The sequence below is a fragment of the Phocoena phocoena genome, chromosome 8, assembly GCF_963924675.1.
Source record: "Phocoena phocoena chromosome 8, mPhoPho1.1, whole genome shotgun sequence".
NCBI lineage: Eukaryota > Metazoa > Chordata > Mammalia > Artiodactyla > Phocoenidae > Phocoena > Phocoena phocoena.
In genome coordinates, this window is record NC_089226.1 from 57,196,387 (window position 1) to 57,209,012 (window position 12,626).

Genomic DNA, 12,626 nt, shown 5'->3' on the forward strand with positions numbered 1-12,626 from the left:
AGTCATTTGTCCTGTAGAATTTCTCTCATTGTGCATCTGGCTGAATGCATCCTGGTGGTGGCCCTTGAGGGGCTGGTGTGGGTGTCGGACACAAGTCCTCCCTGTGTCACTGTGAATGCATGAGTACCAGTGTCTACACCTGTATGTCTGCCTGTGGGAGGCTTTGACTCTGGGTCCACACATCTGTGTGTGGTAAGCCCAGGTGCTCATCCCTGTCTTGGAGATGGTATGTGTGTGCCCTGGACGGGGATGTCCTTCCTATGTGGGTGGCCTGTGTGCATACTTTAATATTTGGTCAGACTGACTCCAAAGTTGGGCCTCTTAACCACAGTGGTCCACCACCATGAGTCTGTGACGACTACACCCACACACGCACACTTCTGACAATACAGCCCTATCTGCCTTTAGGCCTGAGGCAGTAGCAACCCTCTTTCTTAAGGAGGCCAGCACCTAACGCAGGGAGATCTGAGTTTAAAAAGCCTCCAGAAAAGAGATTTTGCCCCTCCCAAACACTTCTTCCTTCTCCCAAGGGTCTTCATGGCCCCTGCTACGCTCTTTGTGTCTACCCCCAGTCTACCGTCTGCCACGTGGGAGGGGCGTGTTGGTACCTCTCTGGTGGTCACTTGTGGGATGCCTGGCCACAGGGCATTTAGAGGTGACTGAGCAGGAACCCCACCGAGTCCACACCTGGACGCCTCTGTGGGGGTCTCACCCAGCCCACTTGACCGGGAGACAAGGCAGCATATCCCCCAAGGCCACTCTGCCCTGCAGAAAGGGGAAGAAAGGAACTCCCATTTCAGAGACTGCTGACGTCTATTACCTCAGCTATGAGCTTGGTAATATTAGTCCATTTTATAGCTAAAGGAACCGAGGTCCAGAGGGTGAGGTGTGATGGGCCCAGGTTGGTGACTGGGAAGGGGAATTGCTCCTTCTCAGCTTCAAAGCCCTTGCCATGCCAGGCCGCTTCCCAGGCGAGGGGAGTGTGTTACATGCTGGGGAACAGCATAGCCGGAGGAAGAGAAGATGGGAACGAGCATGTCTTGGTGAGAATGGGATGAGCCATGGGAGCCCTTTCCACCCATCCCTCACTGCCAGAAGTCTTCCCTGTCTTGCATCCCGCACTGCACGTGGTCCTAGCCCAATCCTTGGTATGGTGCTGACCCCTAGTGGCAGCAAGAGGTATGACAGGATCACCAGACCAAAACAACTAGGGAGACTCGGAACCCCAACTCCCCCAACTGGAAGGACACTCAGAGAACAGTGTACATATACCGCCAAAGACCAGATGGGGAAACTGAGGCCCATAGGATAAAGAGATGCACCAAAGGTCACAAACCTAGTTAATGGCAGAGTCAGGCCTAGAACTAGGAGTTTCTGATGTATATGCTATAGGGTAACAGCTGTCATTTGTTAAGCACTTACTCTGTATCAGGCAACGTGCTAGGAGCTTTTAATCCTTATGACAGTCTAGGAGATGGTCGTGTCATGTCTGTATAGATGAAGAAACCAGTCACCCCACTGAAACTCTGCCATGCTGTCTACCCTGTCCTCTCCCTTGGGGATCTCCACCTGGACTCAAGGTATAACCAGGAGGAAACTTGGCATTCAGCCCAGCCCAAGACTGCATAGAGGCAGAAGACTGTAAAAAAGCCCTCCACCCCCGACATTTATATACATCAACACTAACCATCCCCGCTTCTCTCTCCCCACCACCAAAAAAATCTATGAGGTAGGCATGATTTAACAGATGAGGAAACTGAGCTTCAGAGAAGCTGTGTGGATGCCCAGGGCTCCACAGGTACTGCTTAGAGGAGTGGAATTAGAACCGGGTCTACCCCAGCCTCCCAACGTGGAAGTTTCTGTGGGTCGGGGAGCGGTGCTTGAACTAAAGCTTGGCTCTCCCTCACCACCACCTTCCTCCCCAGCTGGCCCCAGAGCACACGCTGATGTCCTTCAGGAAGGCCCTAGAGCAGAAGCTGTACGGACTCCAGGCTGACGTCACCATCAGGTAAGCGTGGGGCTTGGGAGGACAGCACCTCTTTTCCTCCTCGATGCAACCACACCCGGGTTTCTGCTGGAGACACGTCTGGTCCCAGAGTCTTAGAGATGGGAGAGCAGAGGCTTGGATTATCCACTGCAGGGCAGGCACCATGTTTATGCAAATAGATTTTGTGCCATACTCCAGGATATAAAATAGAGGAAAAAACAGACACCTGATTCAAGCAGGGTGGAGGCAGGGACCTGGAGTCCTGCCACAGATCCACTTAATGGAAAGACTAGCTCTGTATGGCTCAGCAAAATGGAGCACAAACACTCTGATGAGTGGAGTCAGCAAGGTGCAGAGTGATACGTTCACAGTGATGTCAGTTATAAAGACCACATAAAAGTGATCTATACAATTTCTACATGTAGATTTTAAGTATGTGTTTGTAAAAAGGGCAAGAAGTGTCCATACTGATCTGATAACATCATGTCTGAGAAGGGGAGGGGGGCAGGGTACTGAACAGGGGTACCACGGTGTGAGGATACCATTCCCATTGTAGACATTATAGAATTGTGTGTTTATCAAAACTTTCTAGCAGGTGGTAGAAAAATGCCTTGAGGAGGGGGAGCACAGGTGCCTTTTACTGTTTCACGCTAAGGCACCTTATGGGGCTACTGGCAGCCCCAGCAGAGTGGGGTAGACCGGGATGATACCAGGGTGGAACTTGTCAAAGGGGCCTGCATTTGCACTCTTCTCATTATGGCAGCACGTGGACTGGGTTCTAAGCCAGGTTCCACCACTTACTGGCTGGTAGGCCTTGAGTTTGATACTTCTGTCTCCAGCCTCAGTTTCCCTATTATCAAATGAGATAGCCTCTACCTCCCAGGGCTGCTGAGAGAATACGCTCAGCCCTCCCTCCTCAGCAGTGCCCACCCCCATCTGACCCTCAGAGAGAGCCGAGGGATTCACCTACTGCCCACTGACTTCCCTGTGCAGACGGGGAACCTGAGGCCCAAAGAGGGGCAGAGCAGGCCTGGGTCCCTAGGTGGGCTGGTGTAAGTGGGTGGGGAGGAGCGGGCGAGGGACCTGGGTGGGCAGTGACTCCGCAGCCCCACCCTCCCACAGCCTGGACGGCGTGCCCTTCCTCATGCATGACGCCACCCTGCGCCGCACCACCAACGTGGAGGAGGAATTCCCGGAGCTCGCCCGCAGGCCCGCCTCCATGCTCAACTGGACCCTGCTGCAGAGGCTCAACGCTGGCCAGTGGTTCCTGAAGGTCTGGCAGCACCTGTCCTAGGCATGGAAAGCATGGTCAGGGACTCCATGGAGAGGGCCAGGGGCAGCCCTCAGCTCAGGTGACCTTCACATGCCGAGCTTCCTTGACTCACAGCCAGGCTGGTTGGCGGCCTCCTTGGGCTCCTGCCACTGCAGCCCAGCTATCATGGTTGTCACTACTTGTTCTGGTTCTGCCTCCCCTACCAGAAAAAGTTGATTTTGATTATAATAGTTAATAGCTAAAATTGTTAACACTGTAAAACTCTAGAGGAAGTTGGTTCTCTGGTCTGAAGTGCTACTGAGAGAAAAACGGACTGGGGTCTGGGATATGTTCCAAGCAAATCATTCTTTTGGCGAGCAGACTGGGATAGAGAGGTTATGGTTGGGTTCTCCTAGAGGTCCCAAAGGGCCCCAGCCTTCAATGTGCCTGACTTGCACACACCAGCTGACACTGGCAGCTCAGTCACCTCCAAGTTCCATAGCCAGGAAGGCATGTGGAGGCCCCACAGGACTGGTGAGACAAACGTGTGTCCCTGTCTCTGCCAGACGGACCCCTTCTGGACGGCCAGTTCCCTGTCACCGTCCGACCACAGGGAGGCCCAAAACCAGTCCATCTGCAGCCTAATGGAACTCCTGGAGCTGGCCAAGGGCAACACCACGTTGCTGCTCAACCTGCGTGACCCGCCGCGGGAGCACCCCTACCGCGGCAGCTTCCTCAACGTCACGCTGGAGGCCCTGCTGCACTCGGGCTTCCCCCAGCACCAGGTGAGGCCCTGCAGCCCAGCCCCACCCAGCTCTGTCCCCAAGGAGCTGAGCTCCGCCCAGCCCTGCCCCACCCGGAGGGAGACCAGGCCTGCCTGGAGTCCCGCTCAAGCAGTAAACTCACCGTGTCCCCTCTCCAGACCTCAGCGTTCCACATTTGTGAAATGAGGGTAGCATACCCCACGCCTCCCTGACAGGGTCATCATGGGGCCAAGAGGGAAATAAGAAAGGCGTTTAAAATGTACAAAGGAAAAAAAATAAAACGTACAAAGGGCAGGAGCAGGGCCAGATTCTGCGGAACATGGTACTTCCATGAAGTGTTACCTACATGATACCTGGGGATCAGAAAAATACGATTCCAACTATGACAACACACAAGACGCTGGTGGCCACATGCACAGTAGTTGACACTTGGGGCGTTATCGGTCTTGTCCTGACTAGGGTCTGGAGGGGGATCTTCCTGAGGTGTTGCCAAAGCAGTTCCCAGCCATGGCTGGGACCAAGTCATCCCCCGGAGGTGGTTACTACCTGAAAGCTTTCACTGCGTGCCAGGTCCCGCCTCTTTTAACCCCTCCAGGTGCTCCACGAGGGACAGACACCCTAACCCCACTGTATAGAAGGGAAATCAGAGGCTGCTCCTCTCCTGCCTGCAGGTCCTGTGGCTGCCTAACAGGCAGAGGCCCTTCGTGCAGAAGGTGGCTCCTGGCTTCCAGCAGACATCGGGCTCCAAGGAGGCAGCTGCCAGCCTGCGGAGAGGCCACATCCAGCGGCTGAACCTGCGCTACACTCAGGTGTCCCGCCAGGAGCTCAGGTGCCCACCCCATCCTGCCCAGGCTCACCCAGAGGACTGGACACACAGGCTCAGGGTTCAAAGAGGAGAGGTTGAGAACATCAGGCACACCTGGGTTTGTATGTGAGCTTGGCCCTCTGAGAGCGGAGTTTCCTTCCTCCAGGGACAGTTTTGAGGACGGCGTGAGGTTGTGAAGGGCCATGCTTTACAGGCTTCCCACACTGGCCAAAGGGCCGACCAGCCTCTGTCCCTGCCCCACAGGGACTATGCATCCTGGAACCTGAGCGTGAACCTCTACACAGTCAATGCCCCGTGGCTCTTCTCCCTGCTGTGGTGCGCGGGGGTCCCGTCTGTCACCTCTGACAACTCCCACACCTTATCCCAGGTGCCCTCCCCCCTCTGGATCATGGTGAGTTGGGGATTGTTGGGGGTCCAGGGAGCTGCCTATGGCTTCCAGGGCTGGGGGGCAGGCTCCACACCCAGGCTCCCTCTGGTGAGGTCTCAGGGGTGGGGGGAGCACCTGAGGGGACAGGCTTGAGGCATGAAGAAGATTCTCCTGACCTCTGGGCCTGCACCAAGGTCTGGGGGGTAGGAGGAACCTTGGCCTGAGCCACATGGGGAAAAACACCAAAAGCTCTAGACTAATAAACAACTACTTGGATTTTGGGGGGGTTTGGAGATTATTATATTTTGTTTTAAAGGAAGGGAAGTCATTGGGAAAAGAGGGCAACGAGGCAAAAATAGGGAACATTAAAATCTTCCCAGAGATTACAGCCAATAAAACCAGCTTTCAGTTGGCTGACCGACTGGGCACCTGAAGACAGGCCTGTGTTCCAGTCCCAGCTCTGCCAACCAGGGGGCTTGGGGAGCCCTTGCCCTCCCTCCTGTGCTCCCACTGCCACTTCCCTGAGGTCATGAAAGGCAGATGGAGGGTCTCATTATGGCTAAGATGATGCCGTGTCAGTGAATCAGATCTAGGTTTTGGGTGGTTAGTCCATCCCCCCACCCATGGTCTTTTAAAACCTCTGAAGGCTCAGCTCGGACTGAGATGAAATAACCGTGGCAGCAGTAGCTATGAGCACACTCTGATTTTCAGGCCACAGGAACTGACCAACAGCAAAAAGTGCCCTAGCCCACCTCCACAGTTTACCTGAGGTCAAGGGGGTGTGAGGCCTGGCTGCTCTGCAGGCTTCACCCTGCTGGGCCCCTCTCTATGGCCCCCTGGAGGGGAAGCTCCCACACTCCACACCCTACAATGACATGTACTCTCACACGCACATGGATGCCACATACCTCTTCACATACCCACCCGCGCACCTGCTTGTCACGTCACACCCTCTCATTCATCTATCTGTCTTTCATATTTTGGTTCTTGCATTAAGCCCCTTTAAGCACATAAATCCTCTAGGTTTAAAACACACCACCTCTACAGTGAACACTGCACAGATCTCTTTTATCCTACACACGCACCCCACCCCCAAACCCCAGGCCCACTCCTACAAAATATAATCTCAAGCCCCTAAGCCCCCTCCAGGTCCTCCTCTGCCCCTCCCTGATGGTGACGTGCGATTCTCCTGCCCATGGGCCCTTGGTCTGGAGCCCTGGTCTGGACCAGCCGTGACTGGAAGCTGGTCGTGGGCCATCTGTCCACAGCCCCCGGACGAGTACTGTCTCATGTGGGTCACCGCCGACCTGATCTCCTTCATCCTGATCGTTGGCATCTTCGTGCTCCAGAAGTGAGTAGGCCCTGACCACCTTCCGCGGCCCTCCCTGCCTGAAACGGGCCAGCTCCCGCCCCCAGCCAGGTGAACGCCCTCCTGAGCCCTGGGCCGGGAGATGTCCTGGCCAGACCACCCTGTTCAGGGGAGAAGGAGGCCTCCCTGTGGCCCCCAGCCCGTCCCCCTCAGCCAGAGCCCAGTGGCTTCTGGAATGAGCACCCAGCCAGGAGCCCAGAGCCAAGCTGGGCCAGGATTTGCTGTGTAGACTCTTTGGTGAGTTTCAGCTCCAGGGGGGGCTCCTCTCTAGGCTTGTCTCCCCGCCTGCCACCCAGGGCACAGGTTTCCACAGCACTCGTGCCGGGCTCAGACCTCCCCACCCACCCTCCAGGACGACAGCTGGGGGTGGTGGTCACAGTGGGAGTGGGTGGGTCCTGGGGAGGTTCTAGGGCCAGGCGGGGCCCCAACCCAGCCATGAAGCAGCAGGCTGGGTTTTACTCCTGACTGGCGTCCTCTCTCTGCCCCATACTGCTCTGACCCGGCGCATGTCCCTCCTCTCCCCCCACTGCTGCACGCTGGCATCTCACAGCTATCACTTGATCAGGTAATTCTGGTGTGGTCCTCCTCCTGTTCCTCTTTCTCCCTCCTTCTCGCCGCCCCCTCTCTCCACCTCCCTCTGAAAGGCTGCCTCCTGAGGAGCCCTAGGCGCAGGTCGCCCTCCCAGACACCTCCCCTGCCTGAAGCCGCCTTTCCGTCCTTGCTCTCATCCTCTCCCCTGCAGTCCTCCCTTCTCTCTCCCCACCTTGCCGTGTGTGTCCCTCTGCTCTCTCTCCCTCCCACAGACAGGGAACCAGCATTTCCTTGCAGGTTGCTGACCTGGCCTCTCTCAGCACCAGAGCATCTCCCTCTGGGGAGGGGCTCTGCTTGGGCCACCCCCCACAGCCTGGCACTTTGGGCAAGGCCTTCCCCAGTGCCCGGTGCACCGCCTACCAAGTTCTGTTTCTCCCTGCCACCTGTGGCCCTCCCACTCCCAGTTTGCCTTTCCCCTCCCTCACTGTTTATCTTTCTCTCCACCTCTCTTCTTTCTTTCACTTTCTGTCTCTGACTCCCACCCCACTGCTCTCCCCCCATGAGCACAGCCTCCCGTACTTTCCCCTGGGAAATACCCCCAGTGGTTGAGCTTCCTGTCCTAGATGTACCTCACTGCAGAGACACGGGCCTGACACTTTCCTCCTGGGTTTAACGTTAATTTCCAAGATGAGACCTTGGTCTTGCGGGTGCAAGTTCCCTTTGGTCAGGTGCCTTGGGCCCTCCTAGGTCAGTCATCTTCACTGACCAGCTTCTAGGAGGAGGAACTCTGTGCTCACTGACTGTGGGACTGAGCCCAGCAAAGGGCCATTTGCCTGGTCCCTCCACCATCCTCTCAGTCGGCAGATGTCCACATGTGCTGGCTGGTGCTGTGCTGGGCCTTCTTCCCCAGGGTGCTCCACCGACACGCTGGGCCACTCAAGATACATCCAGGACGGCATCATCGTCTTCCTGGGGGGTCAGTCAAGGCCTGATGGAGGAGAGGACCCTGGGGGAGAAGTTCATTCCCCTGTGGTCCTCATTCTTCCATTCATTCACTCAATGATACTTAGAGCACCCACCACACAGCAGGCATTGGGCTTGGTGCCAGGCACGCAGCGATAAATAAGAGACCCTATTGCTGTTCTCAGGGATGCGTAGGGCGGCCAGCCCAGCCAGAGGTTGCCTTCCCCTCTGCCTCCTGCTTTCCCCTTGTCTGTCTGCTCTGTTCATCCACCTGTCTGCCTGTCCATCTGTCTGTCCATTTCTGCTGTGCTGATCCCATCTGGAAACAACTGATTTCCCCTGGAGTCTGGGCTCCCTCCACCCACTCCAGCAGGGCGTCGGGCCCTGGGGGGTTGGGTTGTTGTTTCCAAGCTGATCCCCACTTCCCTGAGTGGGGTTGGGGGTCCGGTGAGTCCTTCTGTCTAGGTTGCAGGAAGAATCTAAGTTCAGAGGCCAGGGATGTGGGGCTAGTTCAGAGGAACTGTAACAGCAAGAACTGTGCCCTGGGCCGGACGAAGGAACCCAAGTCCTCCCGGCTCTGCCTGGTCCCTGCATGCCCTATGCAGCCCCACCTCTCAGCCCATTCAGTTTTGCTCCCACCTTGCCCCAGCCATTAAAGGGGTAATGCTCCGGCCTGTCCCTCTCCACTAGGGAATATGCACCCCACTCTTCCAGGGCTGTCGGAACAGAGCAGCAGCAGGCCCCTCCCCAAGTCACTCCAGCACCCTTGCCTTGTGACGCCACGAAGACAAGCTCCCCGCTGTCTCCCCTCCCCTCCCTGCTTTCCTTCACTTCCTCTCTGGGGTTCCTCACTGGCTTCACTCAGCCTGGTCCTGATGATGGAGCTGTAGGCGACATCAGCTGGGACTCCCCAAGACTGGTTTGCACTCCAGGGTGGGTCATCAGTCATGCCTGCTAAGCCCCCACCCCCAAATTTGTCCAGGCGTATAACTGGGGGCACCTGACACATAACTAACCAACCCCTAACCATCCTCCTGGGCAAGGGGAGCGGATCTAGGGGTCTGGAGGTAAGAGGGCTGGAGAGCCCTGGCTGACAGTCAGCAGACTGATTCAGGCCCCAGCTCTGCCCTACTCTGGGCCTCAGTTTCCCCATCTGTACAGTCGGACAAGAGTCCTGCTGGTCTCTCAGGCCAAATCCAGAGAGTCTGTGGAAGTGGGAAGGATCCCTTCTCCAAGGAAAGGTGGGGAAGGACCTGATGCCCACGGGGCCATCTCTGCAGGTGGCGCCTGGGTGGCATACGGAGCTACAACCCCGAGCAGATCATGCTGAGTGCCGCGGTGCACCGGACCAGCCGGGACGTCAGCATCATGAAGGAGAAGCTCATCTTTTCAGGTGTGCAGCTCCGCAGACAGGTTGAGTCAGGCTCTGGGCTCTGTCCTCTGCACCCGACATGTGCAGACGGGTGTGTGTGCACACATTTCACACACAGCACATACAGGCAGGGACACGGCACAGACATAAATATACCCACCTAGCTTCACACTCACACTGGTACAGGGGCACACATACACACACACAGAAATGCATACCCGTCCACATGCAGCCTTCAACTCCAGGTCCTGTGGCTCAGTGTCAGCCCCATGGGTAGTGGGCAAGGGTGACATGCAGGGGTGGGGGGAGGGCTGGAGGCCCATCCTGCCATGCTGGTTCATACACAGACCCCACAAACGTTGATTTCACCCCTGCTTGCTGCCTGTTGACATTCCCAGATTGATGGAGGAGGCAGCTGTATAAACAAATACATGGAAAATTAGGTGTCACTGAGCCCTAATAGATGGGGGTGCTGAGCCAGAGTGGGGTACAAGGAGGAGAGAGGGGTTCAGAGTTCCCTGGGGCAGTGAGGAAGGTTTTGGGGCCCACTCTGTGAGGAGGTGATGTAGTTGAAATGGGAAGGAAGGGTAGGAGGGGGATAGGTTTGAGGTGAGGGCTGGGCGAGCAGAGGGAAGGAAGGGCATTCGAAGCAGGAACAGCATGTGTTCAGAGGTAGTGAGGGAACACTCCTTGCCATGGCTCGAAGGCAGGGCCTCTGGCTGACTCACCCCAAGATGGCGCTGGGGAGGCACTTCGGCCTCAAGTGTGTGGTCAGGAGCTTGGGCTTTGTTCTGAAAGAAGAGGAAGGCAACAGACAGATTTGTCTTTGTTACAGTGGGGCTGTAACAAAGTACCACAAACTGGGTGGCTTAAAAACAGATGTATTGTCTCACAGTTCTGAAAGCTAAGAGTCCATCATCGAGGTGTCAGCAGGGCTGTGAGGGAAAGATCTGGTCCTGGCCTCTCCCATTGCCTTGTAGATGCATCTCTGTGTCCGAAGTTCCCCTCTTTACAAGGACACCAGTCATTCTGGATTAGGGCCCACTCTAATGACCTCATATTAACTAATTACATCTGCAATGACCTTATTTCCAAAGAGGGTCACATTCTGAAGTGCTGGGGTTTAGGACTTCACTATACGAATTTGGAGGGAACACAATTCAATCTCTCTCTTTTTTTCTTTTTTTGTCGGCGCCACAGGGCTTGTGGGATCTTAGTTCCCTGACCGGGGATCGAACCCGTGCCCCCCCTGCAGTGGAAGTGCAGAGTCCTAAACAGTGAACTGCTAGGGAATTCCCCACAAGTCAGTCTCTAACGAGTGTGGAGGGTGGGTTAGAAGGGGAAGCTGGAGGCAAGAAAACCAATAATTCAGATGGGGATTGTGGGAATGGAAACAGGAGAGGAGAGATTTGAGAGATATTTAGAAGCCAGATGGACCTGGATTCAAATCCCAGCTTATCCCCCGAGCTGTGTGAACAAGAGCATATTACCTAACCTCCCTCACCATCAGACTCCTCCTCTGTAAAATGGGCTAGCTCCCCCTCACAGAGTACCTGTGAGGGTTAGTGCCACGCCTGGCCCAGACGGGTGCTTGGTAAATGCTGCCCGAGTGAACCAGAGCCCAGTGGGGGGTGCTTGTGGGTTTAGTGGGGCTGGCTCCAGCGACTGTGTGAACATCCACTCATTTCTTCACTCTTTTATTTATCCCTTCCTTCAACAGACGCATGCCAGGCCCTGTTTTAGGTGCTGAGGATACACAGATTCTTGCCTTTGGGGTACTTAATTCCTCCTACCCTCGCTCAAAAACCCTCCTTCTCCTGGGAGCCTTCCCTGAGCACCAAAGCGGGGTTGGAGGGCTTCCCCCCGCCTCCCACAGCTCTCTGGCGACACTGGGGAGCTCCTGGAAGGAGGAGTCCCCAGGCTTCTGTACTGTGCCTGGCCCAGGGAAGTCAGGAGGGGCGGGTAGCATGAATGGCAGGCAGGAGGCCAGCACTTTGGCCTGTCAGGTTCTGCACCTCCCCGACCCCCGCCTCTCTGTAGTGCCAAAGGCCATTCATTCACCTAGCACCTTCTCATTACTGGCCCTGAAGAGTCGCCGCAGGCCTCACCCGCTGCCCACTCCTGGTTGAGAGGTCTTCTCCAGGAACCCTCAGCCCCACCAAGGTGCTCTGAGTGCCCTTGGGGTGTGCTAAGCTCCCCTCAGCAGACCTTTTCTAAGCCTCTGCTGTGTGTCCAGGACTGTACCAGCCACTGGGGACACTGATGCCCAGACCTCATCCCTGTCCTTGAAGTACTCCAGCCGATGGGGGCCACAGATGGTGACAATACAGGTGGGGCAGGGGGGAACAGGGTGGTCATGAGGAGGCCCCATCCCAGCCTGGGGGCAAAAAGAGAAATGAGAAGAATTTAGCCAGATTTTAAGAAAAGGAAGTGTTATCGGGAGGTCATGCCCAGGAGACAGGCCAATATGTGCAAAGCCCTGAGGAGAGTAAACACATGCGTGCCAAGCTTAAGAGGGTGCAGATAGTTTTCTGTGGCTGGAAGGTGGAGTTCCAGGGAGAGGAGACTGAAGTGCGACCAGAGTGTTTGCAGAGACTGAGAAGGGCCTTGAATGCCAAGCTCAATAGCATACCTGAAACCCGAGGTTTCATTCCTCCTAGTGGCTGACCAGGAGTGGCTCCAGGCCACCCTTTCCCACGGCATCTGCCAGCCATCTATCCACTCCTCTCCTTCCTGCACTCATATTCTGCCTCCTTCTGGCCCAACAGAGATCAGCGATGGCATGGAGGTCTCCGATGAGCTCTCTGTATGTTCAGACAACAGTTATGACACATATGCCAACAGCACCACCTCCCCTATGGGCCCCCAAGGGAGCGGCAGCCGCGCCACGACCCTCACAGACCGGAGTGGGCGTTAGCTGAAGACCCGTCTGTCCAGCCTGTACCTCATGTGGAGACAGGGGAAGCCCACAGAGCTGGAAGAAGCACGCTCTGGGAGCTGGCTCCACAGTCTCCTTGTTGGCTCCAGCCCCTCGTCAGCCATGGCCTCTCTTGGAGGGGGCTCCCCTCGCCAGCCTCTCAGATGCCCCTGCGGGCCTGGGGCTCCTTTTTCTGGGAAGTTTGGGGCTCGGGGCCTGGTCCACTCCCTGAGGCCCTCCCTTGCGTCCTGACCGGGAAGCTTTGAAGGGTCACTGGG

General features: G+C 56.2%; 1 protein-coding gene across 2 annotated transcripts in view; it reads left to right on the forward strand.

The window, feature by feature from the left end:
- Positions 1 to 12,348, forward strand: part of GDPD5 (glycerophosphodiester phosphodiesterase domain containing 5) — a 43,044-nt gene extending 30,696 nt beyond the window's left edge. For both annotated transcript variants that reach the window (XM_065882257.1, XM_065882258.1), the window contains 8 exons: positions 1,926 to 2,008; positions 3,110 to 3,260; positions 3,806 to 4,024; positions 4,675 to 4,832; positions 5,073 to 5,220; positions 6,465 to 6,547; positions 9,340 to 9,452; positions 12,200 to 12,348. In XM_065882257.1, the coding sequence (XP_065738329.1) occupies positions 1,926 to 2,008; positions 3,110 to 3,260; positions 3,806 to 4,024; positions 4,675 to 4,832; positions 5,073 to 5,220; positions 6,465 to 6,547; positions 9,340 to 9,452; positions 12,200 to 12,348 (1,104 nt within the window). The remainder of the gene's footprint in view (positions 1 to 1,925; positions 2,009 to 3,109; positions 3,261 to 3,805; positions 4,025 to 4,674; positions 4,833 to 5,072; positions 5,221 to 6,464; positions 6,548 to 9,339; positions 9,453 to 12,199) is intronic.
- The last annotated feature ends 278 nt before the right edge of the window (positions 12,349 to 12,626 follow it).